Here is an 18103-nt window from a genome sequence, read left to right as displayed (position 1 = left end):
CTCTGCACCCACATCACGTCGCCCTTACCGTTAGTGTCTGGAAGAAGCCTCCGGAGGTTGTTGCCCAGACGTATTTGGCGTCCACGTACCCGACAATGGCGGCCTCCTGGCAGCTGCCATCGGCCATCAACATATCCACGTAATCCTGCCAGCCGGACATCTTCAGTGGGGGGGGGACACTGACAGGGGCGACCAAGAGGTACCGGTGTTAGCGAGAGCGAGGAGCCCGGGGTAGGGATGAGGGTAGCCGGTATCAGGGGTGAAGCGGCTCCGTCACGGCCGGAGATAATCTGAGCTCCGACAGCCGGGAGAAGCCAAGGAAATAGGGCAGCGCTCGGGTGTAGCCCCCCTCCCCCTGTAATGCCGCTACAGATCCCTCCGCCAGCAGCAGCGGAAGGACACTGCTACACCTCCACGTCAAGACACCACGTTACTCAGTGTCCTGTGTGAAGGCTGAGGAATCAGTGCACGCAGACCGTTAGAAAATAGCCCCGGTGCCTTCTATTCATCCGGCAGTGCAGGCTATGGAGTCCGGTGTCACTGCCCCTACACCGAATGCACATTAGAGCGCAATCTTAGATGCTCATTTATGGCCATTCTGGAGTGGAGCGGTGACCATACACATTTCTGGGACTTGGGCACGCGCTGGACCCAAAGTCCGTGTAGCCATTTACAGTGCACTGGGTGGAGAGGCAGAGGTCACCAAGTGCAATGTAGTCCTCACAGGGTGCACTGTACGGAATCTCACTGTATACAGTACTATACGTCCGTTATATATCTCCAGTGCAATATAGTCCTCACACAGTGTACAGTACTATACGTCCATTATAATATATCTCCAGTGCAATATAGTCCTCTCACAGTGTACAGTACTATACGTCCATTATAATATATCTCCAGTGCAATATAGTCCTCTCACAGGGTACAGTACTATACGTCCGTTATAATATATCTCCAGTGCAATATAGTCCTCTCACAGTATACAGTACTATACGTCCGTTATAATATATCTCCAGTGCAATATAGTCCTCTCACAGTGTACAGTACTATACGTCCGTTATAATATATCTCCAGTGCAATATAGTCCTCTCAGGGTGCACTGTACGGAATCTCAGTGTACAGTACTATACGTCCGTTATAATATATCTCCAGTGCAATATAGTCCTCTCACAGTATACAGTACTATACGTCCGTTATAATATATCTCCAGTGCAATATAGTCCTCTCACAGTATACAGTACTATACGTCCGTTATAATATATCTCCAGTGCAATATAGTCCTCTCACAGTATACAGTACTATACGTCCGTTATATATCTCCAGTGCAATATAGTCCTCACAGGGTGCACTGTACGGAATCTCACTGTACAGTACTATACGTCCGTTATAATATATCTCCAGTGCAATATAGTCCTCTCACAGTATACAGTACTATACGTCCGTTATATATCTCCAGTGCAATATAGTCCTCACAGGGTGCACTGTATGGAATCTCACAGTGTACAGTACTATACGTCCATTATAATATATCTCCAGTGCAATATAGTCCTCTCACAGTATACAGTACTATACGTCCGTTATATATCTCCAGTGCAATATAGTCCTCACAGGGTGCACTGTACGGAATCTCACAGTGTACAGTACTATACGTCCATTATAATATATCTCCAGTGCAATATAGTCCTCTCACAGTGTACAGTACTATACGTCCGTTATAATATAGCTCCAGTGCAATATAGTCCTCTCACAGTGTACAGTACTATACGTCCGTTATAATATATCTCCAGTGCAATATAGTCCTCTCACAGTATACAGTACTATACGTCCGTTATAATATATCTCCAGTGCAATATAGTCCTCACAGGGTGCACTGTACGGAATCTCACAGTGTACAGTACTATACGTCCATTATAATATAGCTCCAGTGCAATATAGTCCTCTCACAGTATACAGTACTATACGTCCGTTATAATATATCTCCAGTGCAATATAGTCCTCTCACAGTATACAGTACTATACGTCCGTTATAATATATCTCCAGTGCAATATAGTCCTCTCACAGTATACAGTACTATACGTCCGTTATATATCTCCAGTGCAATATAGTCCTCACAGGGTGCACTGTACGGAATCTCACTGTACAGTACTATACGTCCGTTATAATATATCTCCAGTGCAATATAGTCCTCTCACAGTATACAGTACTATACGTCCGTTATATATCTCCAGTGCAATATAGTCCTCACAGGGTGCACTGTATGGAATCTCACAGTGTACAGTACTATACGTCCATTATAATATATCTCCAGTGCAATATAGTCCTCTCACAGTATACAGTACTATACGTCCGTTATATATCTCCAGTGCAATATAGTCCTCACAGGGTGCACTGTACGGAATCTCACAGTGTACAGTACTATACGTCCATTATAATATATCTCCAGTGCAATATAGTCCTCTCACAGTGTACAGTACTATACGTCCGTTATAATATAGCTCCAGTGCAATATAGTCCTCTCACAGTGTACAGTACTATACGTCCGTTATAATATATCTCCAGTGCAATATAGTCCTCTCACAGTATACAGTACTATACGTCCGTTATAATATATCTCCAGTGCAATATAGTCCTCACAGGGTGCACTGTACGGAATCTCACAGTGTACAGTACTATACGTCCATTATAATATAGCTCCAGTGCAATATAGTCCTCTCACAGTATACAGTACTATACGTCCGTTATATATCTCCAGTGCAATATAGTCCTCTCACAGTATACAGTACTATACATCCGTTATAATATAGCTCCAGTGCAATATAGTCCTCTCACAGTGTACAGTACATACCCCTGATACTCATCACGCAGTGCACTGCAGAGGTCACTGCACATCTACCAAGTGGTACCATTATAAAATAGTTCCAGTGCACTATATTAACCCGGTGAACTGTATGTGGCACCACTGCACTCATACTGATTGTCAGTCATTGAGTAACTCCAGTGTAATGTGTGTATTCATGTGCAGTGCACTGGGTTCTACTGACACTGCATGGACGACCAGTAATCACTGCACACATTCCTGGTGCCTGGAATCCAGTTCTTCATCCACAGTACACTGCGTGGAGAGCCAGGAGTCACTGGTATCTCACTGGATGTCTGCTTCAGTAATTACTGTGCTTCTTCAGGAAACGGTTCTGGAGCATTTTTGCTTAGGCTACTTTCACACCTGCGTTCGGTGCGAATCCGTCTTGTATCTGCACAGACGGATCCGCATCGATAATGTAAATGCTTGTATCCGTTCAGAACGGATCCGTTTGCATTATTATTTTAAAAAAAAAAGTCTAAGTCAAATTGCACTATATTGTGTCAGTGAAAACGGATCCGTCCCCATTGACTTACATTGTGTGTCAGGACGTTTGGCTCCGCATTGTCAGGCGGACACCAAAATGCTGCAAGCAGCGTTTTGGTGTCTGCCTCCAGAGCGGAATGAAGATGGAACGGAGTCAAACTGATGCATTCTGAGCGGATCCTTACCCATTCAGAATGCATTGGGGCTGAACTGATCCGTTTTTGGGCCGCTTACTCTGTTATTCCTGCTAGAAATGTATGAATAAATTAACACTTACCAGTTGGGGGTTTCCCCTGCACAATCTGACACCCTCCAATCAGTGCTGATATAGACTTTGTAGGGACACAGCCCAAAGACAACTACGTTGCATTGGTTCCACCCAGTTGTCAATTTCTTCATACATTTGCATGTGGAATAACAGAGGAACGGCACATTGTAGGGTTCTGAGAAACAAAAGCTCCAGAATTATTTCATGGGGAATACAAGTCGGTGACAGGTCCTCAGCTACACTGCATTACTGTCATCACAAGGACTATTGCATCTATACCCGTTATACAGGGTTTTCTATATGTTGTAGTGCAGCACTTCAGAGCTTTGTGTTCTATGTGTGAAAGGGTTAAACACGCACATGTTCTCAGCAGTCACAGTGCACATATACGTGGGGGGTGCACTAATGTGTCACCTACGGAAACTGTACCTAAATAACGGAAGCACACAGATGAGCGCAGTGACTGCAGCAGAATGCAGTCACAAAGTGCTTGATAGGGGTCATTGCAACTTAGGAGGGGAGTCATGCAGGGGTTAATGGCCTGGGACTCCCATCTTTTCCACCGCTGCTGATGTAGAAGCACAGGAGGAGCCGGCAGCATGCTCAGTCCTGGGACGCTGCAGGACTCCTTTGTTCCAGTATTCTTATTTAGGGTGTGGGTGGTGGTTATGATTTATAGCCATTCTGCCAGTGGTAGGAGGAGGAAGCAAGGAGAAGGCAGGGCGCACACTGAGAGAGGGGGAGGCAGAGGAAAGAGGGCTCCAAGGAGAGGGAGCAATGCAGAAGAAAGGAGAGGAGGAGTGTGACTGCTGGGAGGAAGGTGACTGCTGCATAGAAGCCGAGGGGCGGCCTCTCAGAAGTGATGGAGGAGGTGTGAGCAGCTTCCTCCTGTTGTCATGGTAACACAAGTTCTGCTGCTGAAGCAGACTGGTCCATGCCTTGTCTGTCACCTTTGCACCTGGACGTTCTGGTGCATCCTTCATTGCGTCCTCTGTTTGTAGAAGTTCTTCTTTTACTTATGCTTGTCTCTGCCATCTATGATGACGTCCTCTGCATAAAAGCATCATTCGTATTTTATCACTCTCTTGCGTCTAATCACAGAAAACCTTTAACGCTACATTGCTATTTGTAGCCATTATGTATTTCTTCAGACAAACATGAAAATTAAAGGGGTTATCCATGAAAAGATATTTATGTCTAATCCTCAGGAGTGGTCATCAGTATCAGATCTGTGGGGGTGTATACAATGTATGGCGCTGTCCTGATTGGCAGGGGTGGCGGGACTTGGACTCCAGCTGATGTGATACTGATGGCCTATCCTGAGGATAAGTCATCATTATCTTTCCAGGATATCCCTTTAAGATGTTTGTGATTTTAAGGGCTCATGCACACGAACGTATTTTTTTTCCATTTCCATTCCGTTTTTTTAAAGGTCCATATGCAGAACCATTCATTTCAACGAGTCCGCAAAAAAACTGAAATGATTCGGTGTGCATTCCGTTTTCATATGTCTGCATGTCCGTTACGCAAACAAAATAAACATGTCCTATTCTTGTCCGTTTTGCGGACAAGGACAGGCATCGCTACAATGGATCTGCAAAAAAACGGATCCAACACAGGTGTCATCCATTTTTTGGATCTGTGTTTTGCAGACCGCAAAATACATACGGTCGTGTGCATGAGCCCTAAAGGGAACTGAGCCTCAGATCAACAAAAGAAAAAAACGTCCTTTAATCAGGTGTCCTGCAGTGTCTACAGTGTCTATGCCCATTAATCTCCACCCTTCTTCGTCCTCCCAAGTAGGGTTGCCACTTTTCCATACAGGCCAGGTTTAACGCCTCTTTAGACATGCCAATTTTATGGCTTTTTTTCTTTTGTCAAAAAATGGCAGAAAACCCATGTATGTAAAGGTGAACCTTAACCTGGGTATTGTTTTGGGTGATTTTCCACTTTGGTCTAGTAGTTTCAGACAGACAGCAAATCCCTGTAATTCATTCAGTGTCCCCTCCCTCCACTGCTGGGGCTCCGCAGGCAGGCAGTGTGTGCATGTGCAGCTGCCGAATGTCAGTGCCAGGGGGGCTCTCCTTACACGCCCCTCACAGTCTAGCCGTACGTCACCTAGCCATGATGCTGCTGATGTTCCAAGGTCTTGGCAGTGTCACGCTTCGGTGTGGGAGGGATACACCCCACCGAGCATAAGAGGGAAGGGGGAAATAGGGAATCAGGTCTGAGAATTAGAGAAGGAAGAAGGACACCTCCTAGTAAAACCCTAGCCAAGATCCTGAATGACTACCAGTATGAACAGACCCCAGAGGTAGGAGAGTTCATAAATAGGAATACCTAGAGTCCTATCTAGCGCTATAGGACCCTGGTACTAATGGCAGGGACAAGACTACCTGTTCCTCCAAATGTTGGGACGAACAGGAGTCTCCTACAGGCCTAATACAAACAATAGGGAAAATGCAACACACACAGAACCCAAACAAAATACAAGAAGGGAAAGGAAAGACTTAACTTCAAAGGAGCTATGGAAATACCTGGAACTCCGCCGAGATCCACACACCAGCAATCTGAAACTGAAGCTAAAGCTATAAACCGCACAGCATAGTGGGAGAAGCAACTATAAATAAGGAAGGTTAAATGACCACATTAGCAACACCTGAGGCAAGGGGTGTGGCCATACCAGAAACAACACAGACGCCTATTGATCCACAGGGAAAACATGTCAGATCACACCACGTGTTGCCAGTCTCACCGATCTCCTGCCACCTGTCGCGGGAACGTCAGTGACAGGCAGGCCCAGAAGAGGAGGAATGTCTAATGCAAATACGTAATGTAAATGTAATATCGGCTGGGTCAGGGGTACTTGCTAGAGCGTCGATTAGCAGATCAATGAGGGTTTAGCATCTCTAACCCCTAGCAATCAGCAGTTATCACTGGGGGGAGCAGCAGGAGGTGATGAATTCCTGCAACATCCACTGCAAAAAAATCGATGGCATTATAAAGCTAGCCCAAAACAAATGGCTGACTCTGTAATCCTTGGATGTGGAATGGCTCTCCATTCTGGTTTATATGGCTGGTTTTCCCCTCTTTGACATCTGCATGCCCTAGTAGGAAATAGGCAACAAGAAATCTGGTGACTACGTTTTCATTTTCTTAGCATCACTTTCTAAAGAAGGCATGGGAACAAACTAATGCAACCTAGATCCCTGACTGAAAGAGAAAAAGTACTGAACCCAACTCCAGTGAGACCTTAAAGGCTATGGGCACCTTTGGGGGCAATTTTTTTTAATACAGCCACGGGCCAAGTACATAATGATCTGATACTCTCAGCATTAATTATTGAAAGAAGCATTCGTATTTAGGCACCTAGCTGTCCTCAGAACTGTGATACCGTTAAATACTGTGGCTGAGGCATCAGTATATTGTGTTGCACCATGGTATTTGGTGCTGCTGGGGTCGTTTTTTGTGTTGCACTGTGGTATTTGGTGCTGCTGGGGCCGTATTTTGTGTTGCACTGTGGTACTTGGTTCTACTGAGGAGATATTTTGTGCTGCACTGTGGTATTTGTTTCTGCTGGGGTAGTATTTTGTGTTGCACCATGGTATTTGGTCCTGCTGAGGAGGTATTTTGTGTTGCACTGTGGTAATTAGTTCTGCTGAGGAGGTATTTTGTGCTGCACTTGGTATTTGGTTCTGCTAGGGCAGTATTTTGTGCTGCACTGTGGTATTTGGTTCTGCTGGGGCAGTATTTTGTGTTGCACTATGGTATTTGGTCCTGCTGAGGCAGTATATTGTGCTGCACTGTGGTATTTGGTTCTGCTGAGGAGGTATTTTGTGCTGCACTGTGGTATTTGGTTCTGCTAGGGCAGTATTTTGTGTTGCACTATGGTATTTGGTCCTGTTGAGGAGGTATTTTGTGCTGCACTGTGGTATTAGGTTCTGCTGGGGCAGTATTTTGTGCTGCACTGTGGTATTTAGTTCTGCTGAGGCAGTATTTTGTGTTGCACTATGGTATTTAGTCCTGCTGAGGCAGTGTATTGTGCTGCACTGTGGTATTTGGTTCTGCTGAGGAGGTATTTTGTGCTGCACTATGGTATTTGGTTCTGCTAGGGCAGTATTTTGTGTTGCACTATGGTATTTGGTCCTGTTGAGGAGGTATTTTGTGCTGCACTGTGGTATTTGGTTCTGCTGGGGCAGTATTTTGTGCTGCAGTGTGGTACTTGGTCCTGCTGAGGAGGTATTTTGTGCTGCACTGTGGTATTAGGTTCTGCTGGGGCAGTATTTTGTGCTGCACTGTGGTATTTAGTTCTGCTGGGGCAGTATTTTGTGTTGCACTATGGTATTTAGTCCTGCCGAGGAGGTATTTTGTGCTGCACTGTGGTATTTGGTTCTGCTGAGGAGATATTTTGTGCTGCACTGTGGTATTTGGTTCTGCTAGGGCAGTATTTTGTGTTGCACTATGGTATTTGGTCCTGTTGAGGAGGTATTTTGTGCTGCACTGTGGTATTTGGTTCTGCTGGGGCAGTATTTTGTGCTGCACTGTGGTATTTAGTTCTGCTGGGGCAGTATATTGTGTTGCACTATGGTATTTAGTCCTGCTGAGGAGGTATTTGTGCTGCACTGTGGTATTTGGTTCTGCTGAGGAGATATTTTGTGCTGCACTGTGGTATTTGGTTCTGCTGAGGAGGTATTTTGTGTTGCACTGTGGTATTTGGTTCTGCTGAGGAGGTATTTTATGCTGCACTGTGGTATTTGGTTCTGCTGAGGAGATATTTTGTGCTGCACTGTTTTATTTGGTTCTGCTGGGGCAGTATTTTGTGCTGCAGTGTGGTATTTAGTCCTGCTGAGGAGGTATTTTATGCTGCACTGTGGTATTTGGTCCTGCTGAGGAGGTATTTTGTGCTGCACTGTGGTAATTGGTTCTGCTAGGGCAGTATTTTGTGTTGCACTATGGTATTTAGTCCTGCTGAGGAGGTATTTTGTGCTGCACTGTGGTATTTGGTCCTGCTGAGGAGGTATTTTATGCTGCACTGTGGTATTTGGTTCTGCTGGGACAGTATTTTGTGTTGCACTGTGGTATTTGGTCCTGCTGAGGCAGTGTATTGTGCTGCACTGTGGTATTTGGTCCTGCTGAGGAGGTATTTTGTGCTGCACTGTGGTATTTGGTTCTGCTGGGGCAGTATTTTGTGTTGCACTGTGGTATTCGGTTCTGTTGAGGAGGTATTTTATGCTGCACTGTGGTATTTGGTTCTGCTGAGGAGATATTTTGTGCTGCACTGTGGTATTTGGTTCTGCTGAGGAGATATTTTGTGCTGCACTGTGGTATTTGTTTCTGCTGAGGAGGTATTTTGTGCTGCACTGTGGTATTTGGTTCTGCTGGGGCAGTATTTTATGCTGCAGTGTGGTATTTGGTTCTGCTGAGGAGGTATTTTGTGCTGCACTGTGGTATTTGGTTCTGCTGGGGCAGTATTTTGTGCTGCAGTGTGGTACTTGGTCCTGCTGAGGAGGTATTTTGTGCTGCACTGTGGTATTAGGTTCTGCTGGGGCAGTATTTTGTGCTGCACTGTGGTATTTAGTTCTGCTGGGGCAGTATTTTGTGTTGCACTATGGTATTTAGTCCTGCTGAGGAGGTATTTTGTGCTGCACTGTGGTATTTGGTTCTGCTGAGGAGATATTTTGTGCTGCACTGTGGTATTTGGTTCTGCTAGGGCAGTATTTTGTGTTGCACTATGGTATTTGGTCCTGTTGAGGAGGTATTTTGTGCTGCACTGTGGTATTTGGTTCTGCTGGGGCAGTATTTTGTGCTGCACTGTGGTATTTAGTTCTGCTGGGGCAGTATTTTGTGTTGCACTATGGTATTTAGTCCTGCTGAGGAGGTATTTTGTGCTGCACTGTGGTATTTGGTTCTGCTGAGGAGATATTTTGTGCTGCACTGTGGTATTTGGTTCTGCTGAGGAGGTATTTTGTGTTGCACTGTGGTATTTGGTTCTGCTGAGGAGGTATTTTATGCTGCACTGTGGTATTTGGTTCTGCTGAGGAGATATTTTGTGCTGCACTGTTTTATTTGGTTCTGCTGGGGCAGTATTTTGTGTTGCACTATGGTATTTGGTCCTGTTGAGGAGGTATTTTGTGCTGCACTGTGGTATTAGGTTCTGCTGGGGCAGTATTTTGTGCTGCACTGTGGTATTTAGTTCTGCTGAGGCAGTATTTTGTGTTGCACTATGGTATTTAGTCCTGCTGAGGCAGTGTATTGTGCTGCACTGTGGTATTTGGTTCTGCTGAGGAGGTATTTTGTGCTGCACTATGGTATTTGGTTCTGCTAGGGCAGTATTTTGTGTTGCACTATGGTATTTGGTCCTGTTGAGGAGGTATTTTGTGCTGCACTGTGGTATTTGGTTCTGCTGGGGCAGTATTTTGTGCTGCAGTGTGGTACTTGGTCCTGCTGAGGAGGTATTTTGTGCTGCACTGTGGTATTAGGTTCTGCTGGGGCAGTATTTTGTGCTGCACTGTGGTATTTAGTTCTGCTGGGGCAGTATTTTGTGTTGCACTATGGTATTTAGTCCTGCTGAGGAGGTATTTTGTGCTGCACTGTGGTATTTGGTTCTGCTGAGGAGATATTTTGTGCTGCACTGTGGTATTTGGTTCTGCTAGGGCAGTATTTTGTGTTGCACTATGGTATTTGGTCCTGTTGAGGAGGTATTTTGTGCTGCACTGTGGTATTTGGTTCTGCTGGGGCAGTATTTTGTGCTGCACTGTGGTATTTAGTTCTGCTGGGGCAGTATTTTGTGTTGCACTATGGTATTTAGTCCTGCTGAGGAGGTATTTTGTGCTGCACTGTGGTATTTGGTTCTGCTGAGGAGATATTTTGTGCTGCACTGTGGTATTTGGTTCTGCTGAGGAGGTATTTTGTGTTGCACTGTGGTATTTGGTTCTGCTGAGGAGGTATTTTATGCTGCACTGTGGTATTTGGTTCTGCTGAGGAGATATTTTGTGCTGCACTGTTTTATTTGGTTCTGCTGGGGCAGTATTTTGTGCTGCAGTGTGGTATTTAGTCCTGCTGAGGAGGTATTTTATGCTGCACTGTGGTATTTGGTCCTGCTGAGGAGGTATTTTGTGCTGCACTGTGGTAATTGGTTCTGCTAGGGCAGTATTTTGTGCTGCACTGTAGTATTTGGTTCTGCTAGGGCAGTATTTTGTGTTGCACTATGGTATTTGGTCCTGTTGAGGAGGTATTTTGTGCTGCACTGTGGTATTTGGTTCTGCTGGGGCAGTATTTTGTGCTGCACTGTGGTATTTAGTTCTGCTGGGGCAGTATTTTGTGTTGCACTATGGTATTTAGTCCTGCTGAGGAGGTATTTTGTGCTGCACTGTGGTATTTGGTTCTGCTGAGGAGATATTTTGTGCTGCACTGTGGTATTTGGTTCTGCTGAGGAGGTATTTTGTGTTGCACTGTGGTATTTGGTTCTGCTGAGGAGGTATTTTATGCTGCACTGTGGTATTTGGTTCTGCTGAGGAGATATTTTGTGCTGCACTGTTTTATTTGGTTCTGCTGGGGCAGTATTTTGTGCTGCAGTGTGGTATTTAGTCCTGCTGAGGAGGTATTTTATGCTGCACTGTGGTATTTGGTCCTGCTGAGGAGGTATTTTGTGCTGCACTGTGGTAATTGGTTCTGCTAGGGCAGTATTTTGTGTTGCACTATGGTATTTAGTCCTGCTGAGGAGGTATTTTGTGCTGCACTGTGGTATTTGGTCCTGCTGAGGAGGTATTTTATGCTGCACTGTGGTATTTGGTTCTGCTGGGACAGTATTTTGTGTTGCACTGTGGTATTTGGTCCTGCTGAGGCAGTGTATTGTGCTGCACTGTGGTATTTGGTCCTGCTGAGGAGGTATTTTGTGCTGCACTGTGGTATTTGGTTCTGCTGGGGCAGTATTTTGTGTTGCACTGTGGTATTCGGTTCTGTTGAGGAGGTATTTTATGCTGCACTGTGGTATTTGGTTCTGCTGAGGAGATATTTTGTGCTGCACTGTGGTATTTGGTTCTGCTGAGGAGATATTTTGTGCTGCACTGTGGTATTTGGTTCTGCTGAGGAGGTATTTTGTGCTGCACTGTGGTATTTGGTTCTGCTGGGGCAGTATTTTATGCTGCAGTGTGGTATTTGGTTCTGCTGAGGAGGTATTTTGTGCTGCACTGTGGTATTTGGTTCTGCTGGGGCAGTATTTTGTGCTGCAGTGTGGTACTTGGTCCTGCTGAGGAGGTATTTTGTGCTGCACTGTGGTATTAGGTTCTGCTGGGGCAGTATTTTGTGCTGCACTGTGGTATTTAGTTCTGCTGGGGCAGTATTTTGTGTTGCACTATGGTATTTAGTCCTGCTGAGGAGGTATTTTGTGCTGCACTGTGGTATTTGGTTCTGCTGAGGAGATATTTTGTGCTGCACTGTGGTATTTGGTTCTGCTGAGGAGATATTTTGTGCTGCACTGTGGTATTTGGTTCTGCTAGGGCAGTATTTTGTGTTGCACTATGGTATTTGGTCCTGTTGAGGAGGTATTTTGTGCTGCACTGTGGTATTTGGTTCTGCTGGGGCAGTATTTTGCTCTGCACTGTGGTATTTAGTTCTGCTGGGGCAGTATTTTGTGTTGCACTATGGTATTTAGTCCTGCTGAGGAGGTATTTTGTGCTGCACTGTGGTATTTGGTTCTGCTGAGGAGATATTTTGTGCTGCACTGTGGTATTTGGTTCTGCTGAGGAGGTATTTTGTGTTGCACTGTGGTATTTGGTTCTGCTGAGGAGGTATTTTATGCTGCACTGTGGTATTTGGTTCTGCTGAGGAGATATTTTGTGCTGCACTGTTTTATTTGGTTCTGCTGGGGCAGTATTTTGTGCTGCAGTGTGGTATTTAGTCCTGCTGAGGAGGTATTTTATGCTGCACTGTGGTATTTGGTCCTGCTGAGGAGGTATTTTGTGCTGCACTGTGGTAATTGGTTCTGCTAGGGCAGTATTTTGTGCTGCACTGTGGTATTTGGTTCTGCTAGGGCAGTATTTTGTGTTGCACTATGGTATTTGGTCCTGTTGAGGAGGTATTTTGTGCTGCACTGTGGTATTTGGTTCTGCTGGGGCAGTATTTTGTGCTGCACTGTGGTATTTAGTTCTGCTGGGGCAGTATTTTGTGTTGCACTATGGTATTTAGTCCTGCTGAGGAGGTATTTTGTGCTGCACTGTGGTATTTGGTTCGGCTGAGGAGATATTTTGTGCTGCACTGTGGTATTTGGTTCTGCTGAGGAGGTATTTTGTGTTGCACTGTGGTATTTGGTTCTGCTGAGGAGGTATTTTATGCTGCACTGTGGTATTTGGTTCTGCTGAGGAGATATTTTGTGCTGCACTGTTTTATTTGGTTCTGCTGGGGCAGTATTTTGTGCTGCAGTGTGGTATTTAGTCCTGCTGAGGAGGTATTTTATGCTGCACTGTGGTATTTGGTCCTGCTGAGGAGGTATTTTGTGCTGCACTGTGGTAATTGGTTCTGCTAGGGCAGTATTTTGTGTTGCACTATGGTATTTAGTCCTGCTGAGGAGGTATTTTGTGCTGCACTGTGGTATTTGGTCCTGCTGAGGAGGTATTTTATGCTGCACTGTGGTATTTGGTTCTGCTGGACAGTATTTTGTGTTGCACTGTGGTATTTGGTCCTGCTGAGGCAGTGTATTGTGCTGCACTGTGGTATTTGGTCCTGCTGAGGAGGTATTTTGTGCTGCACTGTGGTATTTGGTTCTGCTGGGGCAGTATTTTGTGTTGCACTGTGGTATTCGGTTCTGTTGAGGAGGTATTTTATGCTGCACTGTGGTATTTGGTTCTGCTGAGGAGATATTTTGTGCTGCACTGTGGTATTTGGTTCTGCTGAGGAGATATTTTGTGCTGCACTGTGGTATTTGGTTCTGCTGAGGAGGTATTTTGTGCTGCACTGTGGTATTTGGTTCTGCTGGGGCAGTATTTTATGCTGCAGTGTGGTATTTGGTTCTGCTGAGGAGGTATTTTGTGCTGCACTGTGGTATTTGGTTCTGCTGAGGAGATATTTTATGCTGCACTGTGGTATTTGGTCCTGCTGAGGAGGTATTTTGTGCTGCACTGTGGTATTTGGTTCTGCTGGGGCAGTATTTTGTGTTGTACTATGGTATTGCTGGCCCCGCCTACTTGGATTGCCCCCATCCCTATCAATCTGGACCCGCCTACAACATTGGCCACTTTTAGTTTTTTTCCCAGGGCCACTTTAAGTTTCATGTCCGCCCATGTTTTTTGCTATTAGTTTTATTTAAAATTTTCAACAATTTTCCTCTACAGTTTTAACTCTCACATTTTGGGGTGCTTTTGAAAGAACATTTTCTGATTTGTGATGTGATCAGCGGCACCTTTACAAGGGTCAATTATCAGGAACAAGGTGAACATTTGTCTGTGACAATTATACCAATCATTGACCTGTGTAAAGGGGCCCATAGTTAAGCAAGAGGAGAAAGGCATTTTTCTCTGATAAGGTACTGTATGTTGCAATGTTTCTTACATTCACCTCTACTACTGGTTTATGCAGTTTCTTGACAGCATAGTGACCATAAATCTGGAGTATGTGAATTCCTTTGGTTTGTTTATTGAGATATGTTTCTCAAGTTCCAGATGCAGATTAATTTATTTCCATTAGAAGCACCAAAATAAACCAATTGGTACAGATTTACTAATGTGTCTGCACCTAAAAACTTAAAAATTGGCACAGATTGTGTCAATTTTGGTTCAATTTGGTGTACCTAGGGTTTTTACACGTTTTCAGATTTGCTCAAAAAGGAGATAGGGCTTATCAGAAAGTGATGGAGCTTCATGGGGAAGGGACGAGACCTGGATGGCAACTGTGGGATAGTACGACGGGTTTGGCGTGTGGTTGTCACAGTTTCTTTTATGTAAGCCTCACAAAGTGACTTCAGACCTGAACTGGTCCTTAAAAAGTGGGTTTTGGAAATTTTCAGAAAAATTTCAAGATTTGCTTCTAAACTTCTAAGCCTTCTAACGTACCCAAAAAATAAAATGGCATTCACAAAATGGTCCAAACATAAAGTAGACATATGGGAAATGTAAAGTAATAACTATTATATGAAGTATCACTATCTGTTTTAAAAGCAGAGAAATGTAATTTTTTTTGTAAATTTGTTTTTTTTTTAAAAATAAAAATGAAAAATATTGACTGAAATTTACCACTATCATAAAGTACAATGTATCACGAGAAAACGTCTTAGAATGGCTTGGAAAACGTCTTAGAATGGCTTGGATAAGTAAAAGCGTTCCAAAGTTATTACCACATAAAGGTTTTGGGATTTAAGGTGAAAAGTGGCCCGGTACTGAAGGGGTTAAGTGAAATGCATCTACGGAATAATATTGCTGAAAGAGACATTAGGGAAGTCCAAAAAAGATCTGATCCTTCACAGTTATGACTGTACAAAGAAGCACAGCCATTATGCAAACTTTTTCTGAAAACTCAGGTATGCTTTAAGTTCCAATGGTTTGGCAGCAACTTTTTTTTTTACATAAATATCCATAAGATACTGTAAGTCTCCTATGCTATTATTTGCACAGCTTGTGGCTTTGGGGTACACTGATGTGGCTAATTGTGTTATACAGCCACTATAACTAATGCTATAAAATTATCCTGTATACTATTAGTTGCAAAGTAATGCCTTTCACCTAGATGTCACATATTATACTGATAAAGATAAGTTCTGTATTTGCCATACATCTTACACATCCCAATTTCACAGTGCGGTGTGGGTGCTAAACTCCACACCGAACACAGGAGAGAAGGGAAAAGGTACTAGGCCTGGAAACTAGGGAAAGGGAAAGGGGAATCCCTAAACCGAGCCCTGACTACTATCAGTATGAACAGACCTCGATGGTAAGAATGTTCATACGCAGGAACCTAGAACCCTATCTGACCCTAAAGGGCCCTAGAAATAGTGTCAGGACAAAAGATGACCTGTTCCTTCCCAGCTGAAGGAACAGGAGACTCCCTCAGGCCTAATATTAAAAGATAGGGGAAAACAACAAACAAGAAATAGGAAAAAGACACTTAATCCGAAGTACGCGGACGAGCAGGAACTTGATGGAGAACCAAACACCAGCACTTCCACAACCAAAAAGGAGCTATCAACCGCATAGCATGATGGGTGAGACCAAACTAAATAGAGGAGTTGGAATGACCACTTAAGCTACACCTGAGACAAGAGGTGTGGTCATAACCAGCAGCAAAACAGAAACAAATGAAACCACTGATGATGGGCAATCACCCTGAAATAGCTGTTTGCAGATGAGATGCTGGCTTATTTAATATCCAAGTCATGTCTTAAGACCTATTTAAAGGGTCGAACATTGACTTATGGGATGGCTGCCTTACATCTGGTGGCATTAGAGGCAGAGCTTGTTAGGAGCTCATTTGTATCCCTTTCTTCCCAGAATTCTACAGGAGCCTGTATGGCCTATAAGTCTCCCCACACCGACTGAGGTGTTCTCTCCCAAAGGAGAAATAAGTACTCCCCAAATCCTGATTTAGGCCTCTCACCAAGTTCAGCCAGTACTCTCTGCTCTGATGAGGGGCAATCACCCTGAAACAGCTGTCTGAGGATCATCTGGTGGCTTATTTAATATCGGAGTCATGTCTCAAGGCCTAGTTAAAGGGTCAAACATTGACTTATAGGATTGCTGCTTTACATCTGGTGGCATTAGAGGCAGAGCTTGTTAAGAGCTCATTTACATCCCTTTCTTCCTAGTCTTCACAGTAATGGGTAAATGTGAAGTGTTTCTTTACACTGATTTGATGAATGTAATCCGGCTGATAATAAAATTCTCTGCCTCTCTCACACTTTTCTCTACGCATCCCAAAGAAAAAGAATTAAATTTTTTTTTTTTAAAAAGACTAAAAGGCATGGATGGCACATCCCCATGCTATGCATTGTTCTATTATCGCTTCATATCACTGAAAAAGAACTTTGAATGATATCCAAGTGAACCACCAAGTTCCCAGGTGGGTATTTTTTACCTTTCAAAGTGCACAAGGCTACGAATCCTAATTGATTCCAGAAGCTCCCCCATGCACTCTAATGTTTGCCCTCTCTCTTCTGTGACGTCACCTTTCCCTGCAGCAAAACTTTCCGCAGGCAAAGTCTATGCCCATCCTACACAAGGCATACTGTGGGCTTCAGCCTCACAATATCTACTGCATTTGTGTTCTGCATGCAAAATAGATACTATGAGGCTGCAGCGAAAGATGGCATCACAGAGAGGGACAAACATTACAGCAAAAGGCGGAGCTAGAATTGGTTAGGAACAGCGGGCTTGGGTACTTTGAAAGCCGTAAAAAAGGCCCACCTGGGCACTTGGTACCTCATTTGCACATCAACTAAACATGAAAAAGGGAAAGAAAGGTATGTTTTCCATGATGTGTAAGAGTACTACACACGTTTAATATGGGAATCTAAGTCAGGCCCCTGGATCCGTTGTGTACTCGATTTGCCGGAAGTGCCCGCCGGATCCGTAACACCGCAAGTGAACTGAAAGCATTTGAAGACGGATCCGTCTTCAAAATGCGTTCAGTGTTACTATGGCACCCAGGACGCTATTAACCACCTCAGCCCCCAGTGCTTAAACACCCTGAAAGACCAGGCCACTTTTTACACTTCTGACCTACACTACTTTCACCGTTTATTGCTCGGTCATGCAACTTACCACCCAAATGAATTTTACCTCCTTTTCTTCTCACTAATAGAGCTTTCATTTGGTGGTATTTCATTGCTGCTGACATTTTTACTTTTTTTGTTATTAATCGAAATTTAACGATTTTTTTGCAAAAAAATGACATTTTTCACTTTCAGTTGTAAAATTTTGCAAAAAAAACGACATCCATATAGAAATTTTGCTCTAAATTTATAGTTCTACATGTCTTTGATAAAAAAAAAATGTTTGGGTAAAAAAAAAATGGTTTGGGTAAAAGTTATAGCGTTTACAAACTATGGTACAAAAATGTGAATTTCCGCTTTTTGAAGCAGCTCTGACTTTCTGAGCACCTGTCATGTTTCCTGAGGTTCTACAATGCCCAGACAGTACAAACACCCCACAAATGACCCCATTTCTGAAAGTACACACCCTAAGGTATTCGCTGATGGGCATAGTGAGTTCATAGAACTTTTTATTTTTTGTCACAAGTTAGCGGAAAATTATGATTTTTTTTTTTTTTTTTTTTTTTCTTACAAAGTCTCATATTCCACTAACTTGTGACAAAAAATAAAAAGTTCTATGAACTCACTATGCCCATCAGCGAATACCTTGGGGTCTCTTCTTTCCAAAATGGGGTCACTTGTGGGGAAGTTATACTGCCCTGGCATTCTAGGGGCCCAAATGTGTGGTAAGGAGTTTGAAATCAAATTCTGTAAAAAAAGACCAGTGAAATCCGAAAGGTGCTCTTTGGAATA

At 43.9% G+C, this 18103-nt stretch overlaps 1 protein-coding gene across 1 annotated transcript in view; it reads right to left on the bottom strand.

Annotated features, from left to right (window-relative positions):
• Positions 1 to 371, bottom strand: part of PFN2 (profilin 2) — a 47233-nt gene extending 46862 nt beyond the window's left edge. The window contains exon 1 of the mRNA XM_040428080.1: positions 29 to 371. Coding sequence (XP_040284014.1) covers positions 29 to 160 — 132 coding nt within the window. The 5' untranslated portion in view covers positions 161 to 371. The remainder of the gene's footprint in view (positions 1 to 28) is intronic.
• Between the last annotated feature and the right edge of the window lie 17732 nt (positions 372 to 18103).

This window comes from Bufo bufo, chromosome 4, assembly GCF_905171765.1.
Source record: "Bufo bufo chromosome 4, aBufBuf1.1, whole genome shotgun sequence".
Taxonomy (NCBI): domain Eukaryota; kingdom Metazoa; phylum Chordata; class Amphibia; order Anura; family Bufonidae; genus Bufo; species Bufo bufo.
Note: the sequence above shows the minus strand (reverse complement) of the source record. Positions and strands in the feature narration are given on the sequence as shown.